We start from the raw sequence: 12,954 nt of genomic DNA, 5'->3' as shown, positions 1-12,954 counted from the left end.
AATAAAAGGAATGGGGGGAAATTGTCTTAAAAAATGAGCATTTATCAGAAACCAACTGCAAACATCAAATAGAGAAATATTAAATTTCCATTAAAGCCCAGAACCAGCTTGGAATGTACAACCACTTGTCTAGGAATCTATTAAATGAATGACAGGAAAGAATGCCTGGTCCTGGCAGCCCCCAGGCTGGACTGCAGTGGGGGAAGGCCCTTGGATTTATGGATCATTTTGCTGGCAAACCAAAATAAGCTACTTATGCCTGTGCAAAATCTAACTTCTTCCAAACAGGAGACATGTCTACAATTGTATTTTTATTACTTCCAAGTTTCGAAGCAGTTCATGACCAGCAGAGTGCTTTGGGGACTTCTTTTTTTTACAATAAATGAAAGTAAGAAAAAGGCACATGTTCCTTCAAATAGATTAAGAAAAGCTTCCTACCCCCTACCCCTCTCCCCACTGTGGGTACCCAAGTGGGTACCTTAGAAACATTCAGCAAAGCGAGCCTTAGCCTCCCAGACCCCTTCCCCAGCAGCTGGGATGAGGCCAACACTCCTCACAGGTCATTTGATCTTGAGATCCTTCAAGGCTGATTCCAAGCTCTGGAAGATGAGCAGAACAGGCTGGTTCTCAGGTGTCCTGCAGACATCCCATCTGCAGGGACCTGGCCCACACCCACCCCACCTCCAGCAGGGCAGAGGGTAGAGAACTTGGTCTTTGGGGTCCAGCAAACCTGAGTTTGAATCCTAGCCCTAAAAAGGAGGTGCCCACAGAGCATGTCGAGGCCCGGATGTCAAGGGGCTGCCTTTCATCCCCCCACCTCATTCCAAGTGCTTTTTTCCTGCAGGAATGAAGTTCGGGGCATCCAGGGAGAATGGGGAAGAAGGGCCCCCGGGGTTCTGGTGGGAAGCACGGTGGGGTGAGCCTCACCTTCACATCCCAAATGCTCATGCCGCCGTCCATGCCGGTAGTGCAGAACTGCGAGCATTTGGCCTTGCCCCCGCTGAGCACCGAGATCTGGCTGCAAAGAGGATAAGAGCTTTACGGATCCCAGCCTGTTGTGCTGGACTCAAGCCCACTGTGCCCTCCAGCTCTTAGGGGAGCTGACCAGTGGAAGTGCTGGGGTGTGCCTGGAGGGACACCCCAGTAGGCAGGCTGTACAGGATCACAGGACAGGGCTCACAAGTCTGCTTTAGGGACAGCAGTAGTGCGCGAGGTGCAAAGGGCAGCCCAGGCAACTGGAACGGCGCTAGGTACACGTGTCTGGGGAAGGTATGTAATGACAGTAGGGTGGCAGGATGGGAAAAAAGAAAAAGATGGGGCTGGGAGGATGGAGGGCTACTTCTGAAGAACCTTGAAAGACAAAGGTCTCTGGTCCATAAACAAGAGGGTTTAACTGGCTGGGTCAGAAAGTCTTGCCACATTTCTTCTATTTGCTGCGGAGCAGACACCTGTGGCTGGTAGGATTTGGGAGTTTTGAAGGGTCTCCCCCTAGTCCCACCCCAGTTTCTTAAGGAGTCTACAGCAGGACCCTTAGTTCTGCCACCATCTCACCAGTTTCCAGCACTAGACCTGCTTCAGCTATGGCTCTGCCCATAAGAAGCCAGTGGTCACTGCCTAGCCACTCCAGAGAACCACAGGCCCCACTGCTACACAGCCATGTCCTAAAAATGCAGAGCGTGGCTGACTGCTCTGCTCCCACCTGATGCTACTTTTGTGCAACCTAAAGAGATCTACCCGGCTCCCTAAATCAGGGCTTGCACCTCCAGGCTGCTGGGATGAGTCCAGGCCCCACCCAGGCCCCCCTCACCCCCTTACCTGACACTGTTCTTGTGCAGTGAGTCTAGGCCTGCCCCGCTGGCCACGCCACCTTCAGAGCTCGCCTTCTTGTCCAGGTTCTGGAAGCGCTCACGGGCTGTCAAGCCGCGCTGCGAGCTTTGCTTGGGCACGTCCAGCCGCGCACCGAAGCTGAGCGTTCCCGCGGCGCCATCGTAGGTGAAAAGCACTGGGAAACAGTCGTGGCCCTGTGAGGAGAAGGGCGTGCTATTTATGCGTGCTAGCTGAGGGCAGGTGCAGTGCCCCTATTTTCCACAGCGGGAAACTGAGGCTGGAGGCAAGGTGTGAGGCAGAGGGGCATTCAGCCACGAGTCTGGCTTCCGGGAGGCTGGATGCTGGATTTGGGTGGAGCTATTGGGAAGCTGATGCCAGCTTGCAGACACATCCAGGTCTGACCTAGGTACAGGGACCAGATGTTGGGTGTGAGCACATAGGGGCAGCCCCTCCCCCAGCAAGGACAGCTTCTAGATGGGAAAGCTTGTCTGGGACTCCTCAGGGAGCCCAGGGGCCTTCTGTCCCGCTCAGCGATTACACCTGCTGTCTGGGAGAGTCTCCACAGCTGTAGCTTCTCTAGGCCAGGCAGCCTGATCCCTCTCTGGGATCCTCATTATGTTTGCTGAGAGGTGAAAAGGGACTTGACAGATAGGTGGGCAGGAGGGAGGGAGAGCAGTAGTGCCCTTCCAGACATATGGTAGAACTGCACTCCCCACACCCACCCACTCTGAGTTAGCTGTGGCCCTGTCATCTCCACTAGCCAGTAACAAGCAGGGATGTCAGGACCCAGGGCCTGATTTTCCACTTCCCCCTTCTTCTTCCAGGGCGCCTGGGAAGCATGTTGGCAACAAAGCCTCTTCCTGCATTTAGCAGAGCCCCCCTCACAACATCCATGCTGGACGTGTAAAATGAGCGAGAAAAAAGTTGCACTGTGTTAAGCCGCTGCAGTTGGGGACTTTTTTTGTTGCTGCAGCATAATCCAACTTATTCTGATCAATACAGATGGAAGGGAGGGAGGTGGGGGGACAAGTGGAGAGCTGCCTGGTCATCTCTGGGCTCACGGGGAGACCTGCTCTAATGGGCCACCGCTCCCCTCCTCCGTTCCTCCTTACCGCAGCCACCAGGCTGTTTTCTGTGATGAAGGTCAGGGCCAGCAGCGGCAGCGTTTCAGAGGCCAGAGTCGCGACGCTGAGTGAGAGAGAGATGTCAGCCACACTGGCCCCCTCCTGCTGTGCCTTGGTTGCCCCACCTCAGGTGGCCTGTACTCACGCCATCTTCTTGTCGGCGTCGGCCAGGCATACGGTACTGTCGTGGCTGACCCAAGCCACGCGGCTACCGCTGGCTGAGAAGCAGACGCCATGCACCCAGCCACAGCTACTGCTGGACTCAAACATCAGCTCCCCAAAGGGCATCTTGGAGCCCCATGGGGTGGGTGCCGGTCGCTCCTCCACCTCCTTGATGTAGGCTGAGAAGATACTGCCCAAAGAAGCGCAAAAAAAAAAAAGAAGTCACTGGGGGTCAGAGCACCTGGCTCATGGTACCACAGCCAGCTTTTCATGACCATCTTCACGCTCAGACAAGTCTGGGCCTCAGTGCCCTATTTGTGCAATGGTGTGGGGCCAGAAGGTCCCCAGCTCAGAGTCCTGTGAACTCCCAGGCCCTTGGCACCCTCACCTGAAGACTGACCATCCATAGGTGATGCAGACCTCACGGGGCGTCCTGGTCCTCAACATGCTGAACTCCACAGCCAGCCCCTAGCAGGCCCCTCCTTCCTTCTGCTCTACACCTTGAACAAATCCTGCCCCTCATCCTGCCAGCTCTACTCTGCACACTGCTGCTTTCACACACGTTAACCCTCTTCTCTCCATCCCAGGGCCAGCAAAGGGTCACCTGACAGATCAGGATGCCAACAAACCACTCCTCACCCACCAACAAAGCCTCATCAGGACGCCATCTTCCCTGTGCCTGGGGGCCTCCTAAGAGGCCTCCGATGCCTGCCATAGCCGTGTTTCCCAGATGGAGATTCAGACACCCAGGCCATTTGCCTGAAGCTGGGAGCTGGAGGCCTTGGGGGACTCTGGGGTGCTGAGCCTCAAAGTAAAAAACAGCCAATGGCTCCTAGAGACTCTACATTCCAGGCCTTAAGATAATGAGGCGGGCTTGTCCCAGCTTATCAGTCATTTATACCTTAGTGTGAAAAAGTACACCCACTCATTTTCCTTCAGACCGAAGCCAGGAGACAGAAGGGGTGGGGGGTCCTAGGAAGCGGGAGAGGATCTAGGACACCTTGCTGACATTAATAAGTGGGAAGGGGCACATCCTGCTAAGACCCTCCATGGGCTGAAGACAGGACCCAATGATGATCCTTTAAGGAGCAAAACCTCACAGATGCTCGACTGAGGCCCCAGGTCACCCTGCTGGCAGCAGAGCTGGTCTGCAAGGCAAGGTGTGAGGCTCTCAGGACGGGGCTCCCCTCAACTCTCTAATCCCTGTTCCCCGTGTTGATGTCAGGGCCCCACCCTCTCACCGGCACTTGAAGTCACAGGAGCCCGCAGCCAGAAGCACGTTGTTGGGGTGCCAGTCCAGGCTGAGGACGGTGGAGCGAATGGGCTTCTTGATGTGCTTGCATACCCACCTGGACACAGCAGTCAGACAGGTAGAGGGGAGAGAGGGACAGATAGGTGGGCAACCAACCCACCTACTTTATCACCTGGGGTCTCAGTGCCCCAGGGACCCCAGGCTCCAGCTGGGCCCTGCAGGCCACCGAGATCCCAGGAGAAAGGGGCCTGGGCATTGCCAGCCCATTGTCAGGGCCACGGCTCAGGCCAATAATGTGTGAGAACTCTACCCCCATCTCCTTTAAGCCTCACAACAATCCTGTTGGGATTTGAACTTGGGTCTCCCAGACTCCAGCCTGAGTTCCTGCCTGGGCTCTGCCCTCAGGAACCCAGGGGAGATGATGATGTGACTGGGAGCTTGTGAGTTGGTCCTGGAGTGTGACAGGCTGTGCGCCTTGGGTAAGTGACTTTGCCTCAGGGCCTTAATCTGCTCATCTGTGAAGTGGGGAAAACATGTCCAGTCCAGCGGGCTGTGGGGGGGTCAGTGCCAGTATGTGTGCAGGGCTTAATGCAGCGACCACAGAAGCGACACTGGTGTGCTCTGTAACCTTGTTAACCAGGGCTGTGGGTGCACCCAGTGCTTGGCAGGGAGCCCTGCACCTCACCTACGAGGTCCAGAGGACACACTTCCACAGGGCCGTGTGAAGAAGGGTCCCAACACCCCATCTGGTAATTTCAGGGACACTCTAGGCCAGCGGTTCTCAACCTTCCTAATGCCGTGACCCCTTAATACAATTCCTCATGTTGTGGTGACCCCCAATCATAAAATTATTTTTGTTGCTACTCTATAACTGTAATTTTGCTACTGTTATGAATCGTAATGTAAATATTTTTGTTTTCCGATGGTCTTAAGCGACCCCTGTGAAAGGGTCGTTCGACCCCCAAAGGGGTCACGACCCACAGGTTGAGAACCGCTGCTCTAGGCCCACTGCCTGTTGGTCTGCAGCCCCGGGTCCCTCCCAGCCCACTCAGGCTCTGCCCAGACACCAACCAGTCATTTTCCTGCTCAAAATAGCAGATGGAGATGACTCGGGAGCCGCTGCCCACAGCGAACTTGTTCTCATTGGGGGCCCAGCGCACACAGCGAGCAGCCCTGTTGATCCGCAGGATGACAAGCGTGGGCTTCCACGTGCGGCCCTTCAGTGTCCACACGTAGGCATTACGGTCTATGCCGCAGGTCACGATGCGGTTACTCTCAGGGGCCCAGTCAATGCCTGTGGCGTGGGGACGGGACACTAGCTTGAAGCCATCCAAGCAGAAGTGGCTAGCTCTATAAGCGTCCATGTAGGAGGGGCTCAGAGGCCATAATCTGGATGAAAGCTGCTCCAGGGAGCGCTCCTAGAGCTTACTGGGGATGTTATGGCTCCCCCAACTATCACCAAACAGGCTGGAAGGCCAAGCCAAGAGACAGAAAAGAAATGGGTCCTTGGTAATGCTGAGCTGCTGGATCAAGCCTTTCCTGAAGCCCCCAAATCTCTTAGTTTTACAGTAACATAAACCAATATAACCCTTTTATAATATAGGCCACTTTGAATAAGGGTTGTGTTACTCACAACGCAAACCATCCTACCAACAAGTGAGTGGGTGGATGGCCCTGGTGGGGCCTGCCCTCCCCTCCGCCTCCTTTCAGAAGGGTGATCCCAGCCAGCCTGACCCACCTGTCACCTGCCCGTTGTGCTCCTTGAGCTCGTGTACCTTGACCCACTTGGCCCCGCTCTTCTCGTAGATGTGCACCTCGTGGTTGTTGGGACAGATGGCAATCTCTGCAGGACAGACGGGCGGGGAGTGGGAGGCTGCAAGCGTGCCCAGGTCCCCCCTGCCCTCACAACCCCTCTCTACTAGGAATGCCCTTCACAGGCCACCTGGCAACACCTTGTCCTTCGATACTTGGACTTTCCTCCTCTGCCTCAGAGGGGCTCCCTGAAGGCCGTCAGGCCCCTCTTGTGATACCTCCCTAGGGACTGGCCACCCCTCACCTGTACCTCCCTGGACATCTCCAAAGCACTCTCGGGAGCTTCTCCCCATCCCCCACGACTGCCCCCTGCTCCCAACTCCAGCCACACTGTCCTTGCTGCCCAACCTCAGGCCCTCTTCACCTGCCCCCCCCACCCCCCGCCACCCCGCCTTTTAGTCTCTGTACAAATGTCACCTCCTCTGAAAGGCCGTCTCTGTCTGCACTGCTTTCCCTTGCCCAGTGTGTCGGTCTTCTAGCTCCTCTCACTACCTGCCATTGCAGGTTATGTCTTCGGTTCCCATCCCCAGCCTGGGAGCCCCTGTACCTACAGCCCAGCCTGCGCCAGGCTCTGCCCTCATCTCCACCACTCAATGCCCATTCGCCTGGCCGCCCCACTTGTCTCTGAGCTGCTCATCCCTTCCCTCCTAAACACCTAGAACCAAGGGTGCAGGGCCCACAGTCCATGTGTGCTTGGCTGCTTAAATGGCCATGTGTGCTCTGGGGGACAGCGGGCACTCACGCGTGCGGTCCTTGTTCCAGGCGTGGCAGCTGATGGGCTCCACCAGGAAGCTGTGGTAGGCCATGGCTTCTCAGCTTCTGTGCCCAAGAAGGGGAGAACCCCAGTCAGCCCTGCCTCTGCCCCAGAACCAGGCCCCGGCCCACCTCGCGGGAAGGCAGTGGGGGCCACCTTGCCTCCTGACTCAGGCTTGGCGCCTCAGGTTCCCTCCTCATAAAATGACAACTGTCGTGGGATATCTCTGAGGCTCCAGGGAACAAAGGTTGGAGTAAGGGGTGAGAAGTATGGGGGATGGGAGTGAAGCCACTGCCGTGAGTGGGGTGTGCTGGGACCCTGAGCCAGATAGGCCATCACCCATCATATGTACCTCCGTTTTCTCATAGGTGGAATGCCCCCACCTAGAAGGACAGGGTGAGGATGAGAAGAAACAATCTCATGAACCCAGAGTAGTGCCCTCCACACCCAGAGCCCTGGTCTTCCCCTTTCCTCGGGTGGGTGTGTAGGAGCCTGTGGGCTGGGGCGCAGCAGACAGAGATCCCATTCTCATCAAGAAAACTCATCTGCTGTTCCTGAGGCTGGGGGGATGGGCAAGAGTGGGCCTGGAGTGGCTGGTGGGGCCCCAGGGTGGCCTGGCTTTGGGGTGAAGGAGGATCCAGAGGGAAGCTGGGTGCCTGGAGGAGGGAGACTGGGCCCAGCACCGAAGGTGCAGCCCTGGCAGTGGTGGCGGCAGGAATTTGACCTCCCATCTGGGGAGGGGCTGGCACCTCCCCAAGCCCCAGCTCAGCCCAGCACACCCTCAGTCTCCTCCTCCCACCCAGCAGGGCTAACAGAGCTGCAGGGGAGCCCACTGGGCTGAGAAGGGGTGGGGCCCACACCTCGGTGGGTTACCCACAGCCTCCCTTTGCCTTCATCCCTCACCACACAGCTCTGCTTATTTCTGCCCTGGACTGGCTGGCTTCTCCCAGCAACAGCCCTCTCAGGCCACCCCCTCCCTCCAGGCTGTGCCTGTGGGGGTGCTCCCCCCTCCCCTTCTTCATGCTGAGCTTGCTGCCCTCGGCCATCTCTGTGCCTGGGAAACGCAGAACTCCTGGCCTTCGCGCATGCTATTCCCTCTGCAGGGAAGGCTGCTTCCTTGTGGAAGTGCCTTCAAGGCCATGTCTGTCCACATTTCATACCTGTGTGCTAGCTACTCTCTCCACTTCCCCCAATGCCCGCCCATGTTCTATTCCGCAATAAAGACAAAAGTGACATCACTTCCTCAACAGCCCAAGCTCAGGCGACACATGCTCATGAGTCTTCAGCTTTACACACACACACACACACACACACACACACACACACACACACTCTGCTGCTCCCACATGCACGTACTTCTTCAGCCTTGCATGCATGCAAGCACACTGCTCCCACCACCATGCAAGAGACTGCCTCCCCAGTCTCTCTCCTTATAAGGCCTCTCTGTGTAGGGCAAAGGCCAAGCTAGCAGGCCTGATGGGGACTTCCCCCAAGCTTCCGGTGCATCTGGGCTAGGCCAGTTCTGCTGAGGCAGGGTGTCATCACTGTCTATACCACAGATGACAAGACTCAGGATTGGGAGCACCAGGCCTGTCTGACTGCTAAGCTATGCTAATCTGTCCACCCCCATTTTCCAAGGTCACTAACAGGGCAGGGGCAGAGCTAAGACCTGAGCCCACTTCCAAACCCCTGGAGTCCAGCTGAGACAAACCACTCCTGACTCCTTTAATCCCAGGGGACCCAGAAAGAAAAAACCCTGTGGCTGCAGCCCAGGACAGGAGGGTCCCTGGACCCCAGGCTCAGAGCAGGTCAGCAGACAGAACCAACTTCCAAGCTCCACTGTCACAGATTTGCCGTGTGGCCGGCGTCTCTGCCTCTTGCACGTCTCGGTAAGAGCATCCAGACACTTGGACCAGGCTGTAAAAGCCTGTCTAGCTTAATGTTCCAGAGATGCAGGCTGTGAAGATGGAAAGGCTGGACTGGCCAAGGACAGTGGTCCCCATGCTAGCAAACCATGCAGCTAAGAGGACTTGGGAAACCCTGACCACTGTTTTCCGGGACTCAAAGGTTCTCCAGTGTCCAGTGGGAGAGGAAGGGGCTGGGAAAGATGGCTGCAGGAACAGTGGGACCAGAGGGGAGGGAGGTTCCAAAAATACTTCTTAGTCCACTGAACCAACACCTATCTTAAAGGGAGCAGTGGGTAAGGGTGAAGTTGAGTGGGGGAGGGGAAGATGCAGTTTCCTTTTATTCAGAAGTTCTGCAAAGCAACTGAAACCAGCAGGGCCCCAGCAATGATTCCCAACCCCCACATGCTACAAATGAGGAAGTTGGAGCCCAGAGAGGGGACGGGCTTCTCCAGCCACTGTTGGCCTCAGGGCTGTGTAGGCTCTTAGTTCAGGAATCATTGGATTGCCCCTGAGGTCAGATTCAGGGAAGCAGCCTTCACATGGCCACCTGCCTCGGGAACTCGACTTAAATCATTCCCAGGAAAACCTCTACCCTACCAAGAGGGGGAGGGGAGCTCACTATCAGCCAACCTCCCGCATAGGAAAATGCTGTCAGGGCTTTTTTGCCCAAGTGTGTTGACAATACAATGCCTCAGCGAAGGTTCCTGGTGGAGACAGAGGCAGGCTGAGGCTCTGGCCTCTGGGACACCCACCCACTTGTCACCGTGGCCGTGTGAGGCAGCACCCTGTAGGCCCATTTGATTGTTGAAGACAGAGGAGAGGGCCCTGAGGATGGCATTGGGACTTGGAGTTCACATCCAGTACTCAGTGCCCCCCATCACCCCTGAAACTGAGTGGGGCTGGGGGGGAGAGCATAGGCCAAACTCTGACAGGACTCCTATCCCTCTAGACTGGAGCCAGCATCTCTCTGTGGTCCCAGCAGCACTTTCCAGACCGGGGAAGCATCCATGGCTGGGGGTTTGAGGGTAGAGAAGAGCAGCACGGGGGTTAGGAGGGGGTGTAGATCTCCAAAGTGGGGTGTGGGTCTCCATCAAGGGGTGCCAAAGACCACCCACTGGGGTATGTATGTAAGCCCCATGGGACAGGGGTATTTGTTCACTGATGTATCCCCACCACCAATTAGAGTACTTGGCACATAGTAGGTGCTCAATAAATATTTCTTGAATGTGGTTGAATGAATGAATCACATCCTTTCTTTCATGTCTGTCTTAGGGAATGTTCTATAAGGGATATGCCATATTACTTCAGTGGCACACGGATGAAATTTGTAAATATTTACTGGGGAGCATGTTTTTGAGCATGGCTCAAATTTTTTTCCTGATAGGATCAGTGATTAGAAAATCCTGGAAACCTGCAATCTAGAGGGTCCTCTGAGGATTCAAGGAAAATATAGCTCCTCTCCACAGCAAAGCAAGCCAGGCAAAGCCTCAGGCGGCCTGGCCAAGGGTCTCATGCCTCAGCACTCCTTCCTTACAGTGCTGGGTTCAAATTCTGACTCTGTCCATACTGGCTGGGTGCCTTCATACAGTGCTTCCCTCACATCTCCATCCAGAAAAGGCTGGGGCTGGATAAGGCACTGGCTGTAGATTTTTTCTCGTACTTTCAGAGAAGCTTTGCCAGTCCTCTCCAGAGGTTTGGCTGTTATTTGAGGCTAATCCAGGCAGGAGCTGCCTGGAGCAAGGATCTCAGCTCAACAGGCACATGGGGAAGTCCCCACCCAGCTCAGTTTGGCTGGAGGGAGCTGTCAGAGAGCCATTTTGCTAAGCAGTTACTCAATTTCCTGTTGTATGTGAAACAGTCCTTGCCATCCCAAAAGAACAGCCAATCAATCCTTTCTCCCCAAATCTGCTCTTAAGGTCTTACAAAGCAGGCAAAGTCAAGAAACACAAATGAAAACAATTATAAGGCACCATAAAGCCCCAGTTAAAGTAACCCAAACAAACCAAAAACCAAAAACACATAAAACTCAATGCTGGCAGGGCTGTAGAGAAATTCTCATTTGTTGATAATTTGTTCAGCCTTTCTGAAGAGCCATGTGATAACGGCTCAACGACTGGGTAGGAACAAATGGAACAGAATAACAAGAACAGGAATTTAAGATTGTTAACACTCTGGTGGCATAAATTCATTTTTGTGCTAAGAAAATAGCCACTGACTTTTAAAAAAGCAAACATGTCCATAATAACCCTCTTTATAATGGTGACGGGGTAGAAAAATCCAGATGACTACAGATATGGAAAGGGTACACATGATATTAACACGTTGGGATACTATTTATTAGAAAAAGACCTATGTGGATTATATGCAAACACATATGTAATCAACTAATTTTACTTGGCATCTCTAAATGCCCAGAATTTACCCAGGACCTTGACATACATTCTTTTACCCCTAACGCAAGGCTAAGAAGTTTCTTGTGTTCTTTTTTTAACCTTTATTTGGTACAGAAGGAAACAGGCTCACACAAAAGCCAAGATTTGCTCAAAGTCACACAGCTCTTAAAAAAAAAGCACAGCAGACTCTGACCCCAAATCTCAGAGGTTAGTAGATTCACCTGGACAGGCACTTGGATAAATAGAGACAAACCTTATAATGGCAGTGACAATAGCAGCACACATTTATACTGTGTGTGCCTGGCATATTGCCAAGTTCCTTATACACATTATCATATTTATGCCTCACAACTTGAAAAAGTTCCCGATTTTCCAGATAAGGCAAGTATATTGAGGCCCAGAGAGGTTAGGTGGTTTGCTAAGATCATCGACCAGTAAAAGCAGAAGCTGGCACTCTCACCTACGTCCCTGAGACCTCACAGGTGATGGGTGCTCTTAAGCATCGGGCAGCACTGCGCCCAGCGCCCAGCGGGAGGAGCCTGGGGAGAGCCTGCAACTCGCCTGCTGCTTCACGCTAGTCATCACTGTATTACAGTTACTGCCCGCGGTCCCGGCCCCACCTCGCCCGGGTGTCCTGGCTGCTTTCCCCGCTGCCGCCGGCGAGGGAGGGGCTACTCGGATCGGATCCGCTCGGGTCCAGCTCAGCCCGTACAGGACCCCTCGGACCTGGCTCCCAGGGCCGTGAGGGGGCGACCGGGAGGACAGAGGGGCGAGGCGGGGGCGCCAGCTCATTTCCCGCTGGAGCAACCCGGAAGGCTGGAGGATGGAGGGGAAGTGACTGGGCGTGGGGCTCTCGCCGCCTGAAATAACGGGGGACACCGACCGTAGGGAAAAGTCCGGGAGATGGGGAAGCAGTGTAGGGGAGAGGGGGCGAAAAGCGGGCCGGGGATCCCGCCGCCCCGAGGGCGCCGGGTGCAAGGAAGGAGTCCTGCGTTGCCCACCCTTAGGCCGGCCTGCCGCCCGCACCCCGCTCACCTCCTGGAGAGTTTCCGCCCCGCGTACCCCCTCACTACTGGGTACCCCTTCACCTCCGGGCGCCCACACATCTCCTGGCAGGCTCTCTCCCGCCCCTCACCTTCAGGCGCCCCCTCCCCAAGCTCCTCTCATCCCCGTGTCTCCCCAAATTCCCCTCACCCCCAGGCAGACCCCCGGCCCTCCACCTCCGAGCCACCAAAGCCCCGCGCCCCCTCACCTCGGGGCGCCCCGGCCGCGGACTCTGGACAGTCGACGCGCCGAACCGGCTCTGGGACCCGCAGCCACTTCCTCGTGGGCGTGGGGCGGGGCTTCGCAGCCTCAGCCCCCAGGGGATGGGGGCGGGGACCAGGGACAGTCCGGAAACCCAAGGCCCCGCCCATCCTTCCGGGTTTCAGGGCTGCACGGACCCAGGGCGCTCAGAAATCATCCACGATCGCCCCTCACTACTTTATGAACGGGTAAATTGACGCTTAGAGAGGGGTGCGCAGCCTGAGCAGCAGCTGGCGAGAACCCGGAGCCTGGCAGTGTGCATGTCCCCCCTTTCCCACCGACAGCAAGCGAGCTCTACGTTCACACACTGGTGCTGGTGACCCAGCAACTTAGGGAACCTCTGCAGGCCTCGGTCCCCAAATCGCGGGGACCATCCCTTCCTTCACGAGCTGATACCTGCTGGGCGCCAAAAGTGCAG

The 12,954-nt window shown here is 55.6% G+C and overlaps 1 protein-coding gene across 2 annotated transcripts; it reads right to left on the bottom strand.

Moving 5' to 3' along the window:
• Nucleotides 1–56: 56 nt before the first annotated feature.
• Nucleotides 57–12,954, bottom strand: ARPC1B (actin related protein 2/3 complex subunit 1B). Of its 2 annotated transcripts, none has more exons than XM_019635328.1 (10): nucleotides 12,933–12,954; nucleotides 6,920–6,996; nucleotides 6,104–6,208; nucleotides 5,437–5,659; nucleotides 4,355–4,462; nucleotides 3,097–3,303; nucleotides 2,940–3,015; nucleotides 1,816–2,021; nucleotides 928–1,018; nucleotides 57–599 (listed from the first exon to the last, which is right to left on the bottom strand). In XM_019635328.1, exons 2-10 carry the CDS (start codon nucleotides 6,981–6,983, stop codon nucleotides 561–563), a joined length of 1,119 nt encoding a protein of 372 aa, XP_019490873.1. In that variant the 5' UTR covers nucleotides 6,984–6,996; nucleotides 12,933–12,954; the 3' UTR covers nucleotides 57–560. The 2 variants fall into 2 exon arrangements, with proteins under 2 accessions (XP_019490873.1, XP_019490872.1); XM_019635327.1 differs by lacking the exon at nucleotides 12,933–12,954 and adding an exon at nucleotides 12,484–12,592.

The sequence above is a fragment of the Hipposideros armiger genome, unplaced genomic scaffold (assembly GCF_001890085.2).
Source record: "Hipposideros armiger isolate ML-2016 unplaced genomic scaffold, ASM189008v1 scaffold_21, whole genome shotgun sequence".
Lineage (NCBI taxonomy): Eukaryota > Metazoa > Chordata > Mammalia > Chiroptera > Hipposideridae > Hipposideros > Hipposideros armiger.
This window is presented reverse-complemented; position numbering and strand designations above follow the sequence as displayed.

Coding starts and splice junctions, on each gene's coding strand:
- ARPC1B (XM_019635328.1), bottom strand. CDS start 6,983: ATGGCCTACCACAGCTTCCTGGTGGAGCCCATCAGCTGCCACGCCTGG. Junction 5,660..6,103: donor GCACAACGGGCAGGTGACAG/GTGGGTCAGGCT, acceptor CCCACGCCACAG/GCATTGACTGGGCCCCTGAG. Junction 1,019..1,815: donor CTGCACAAGAACAGTGTCAG/GTAAGGGGGTGA, acceptor TCCTCTTTGCAG/CCAGATCTCGGTGCTCAGCG.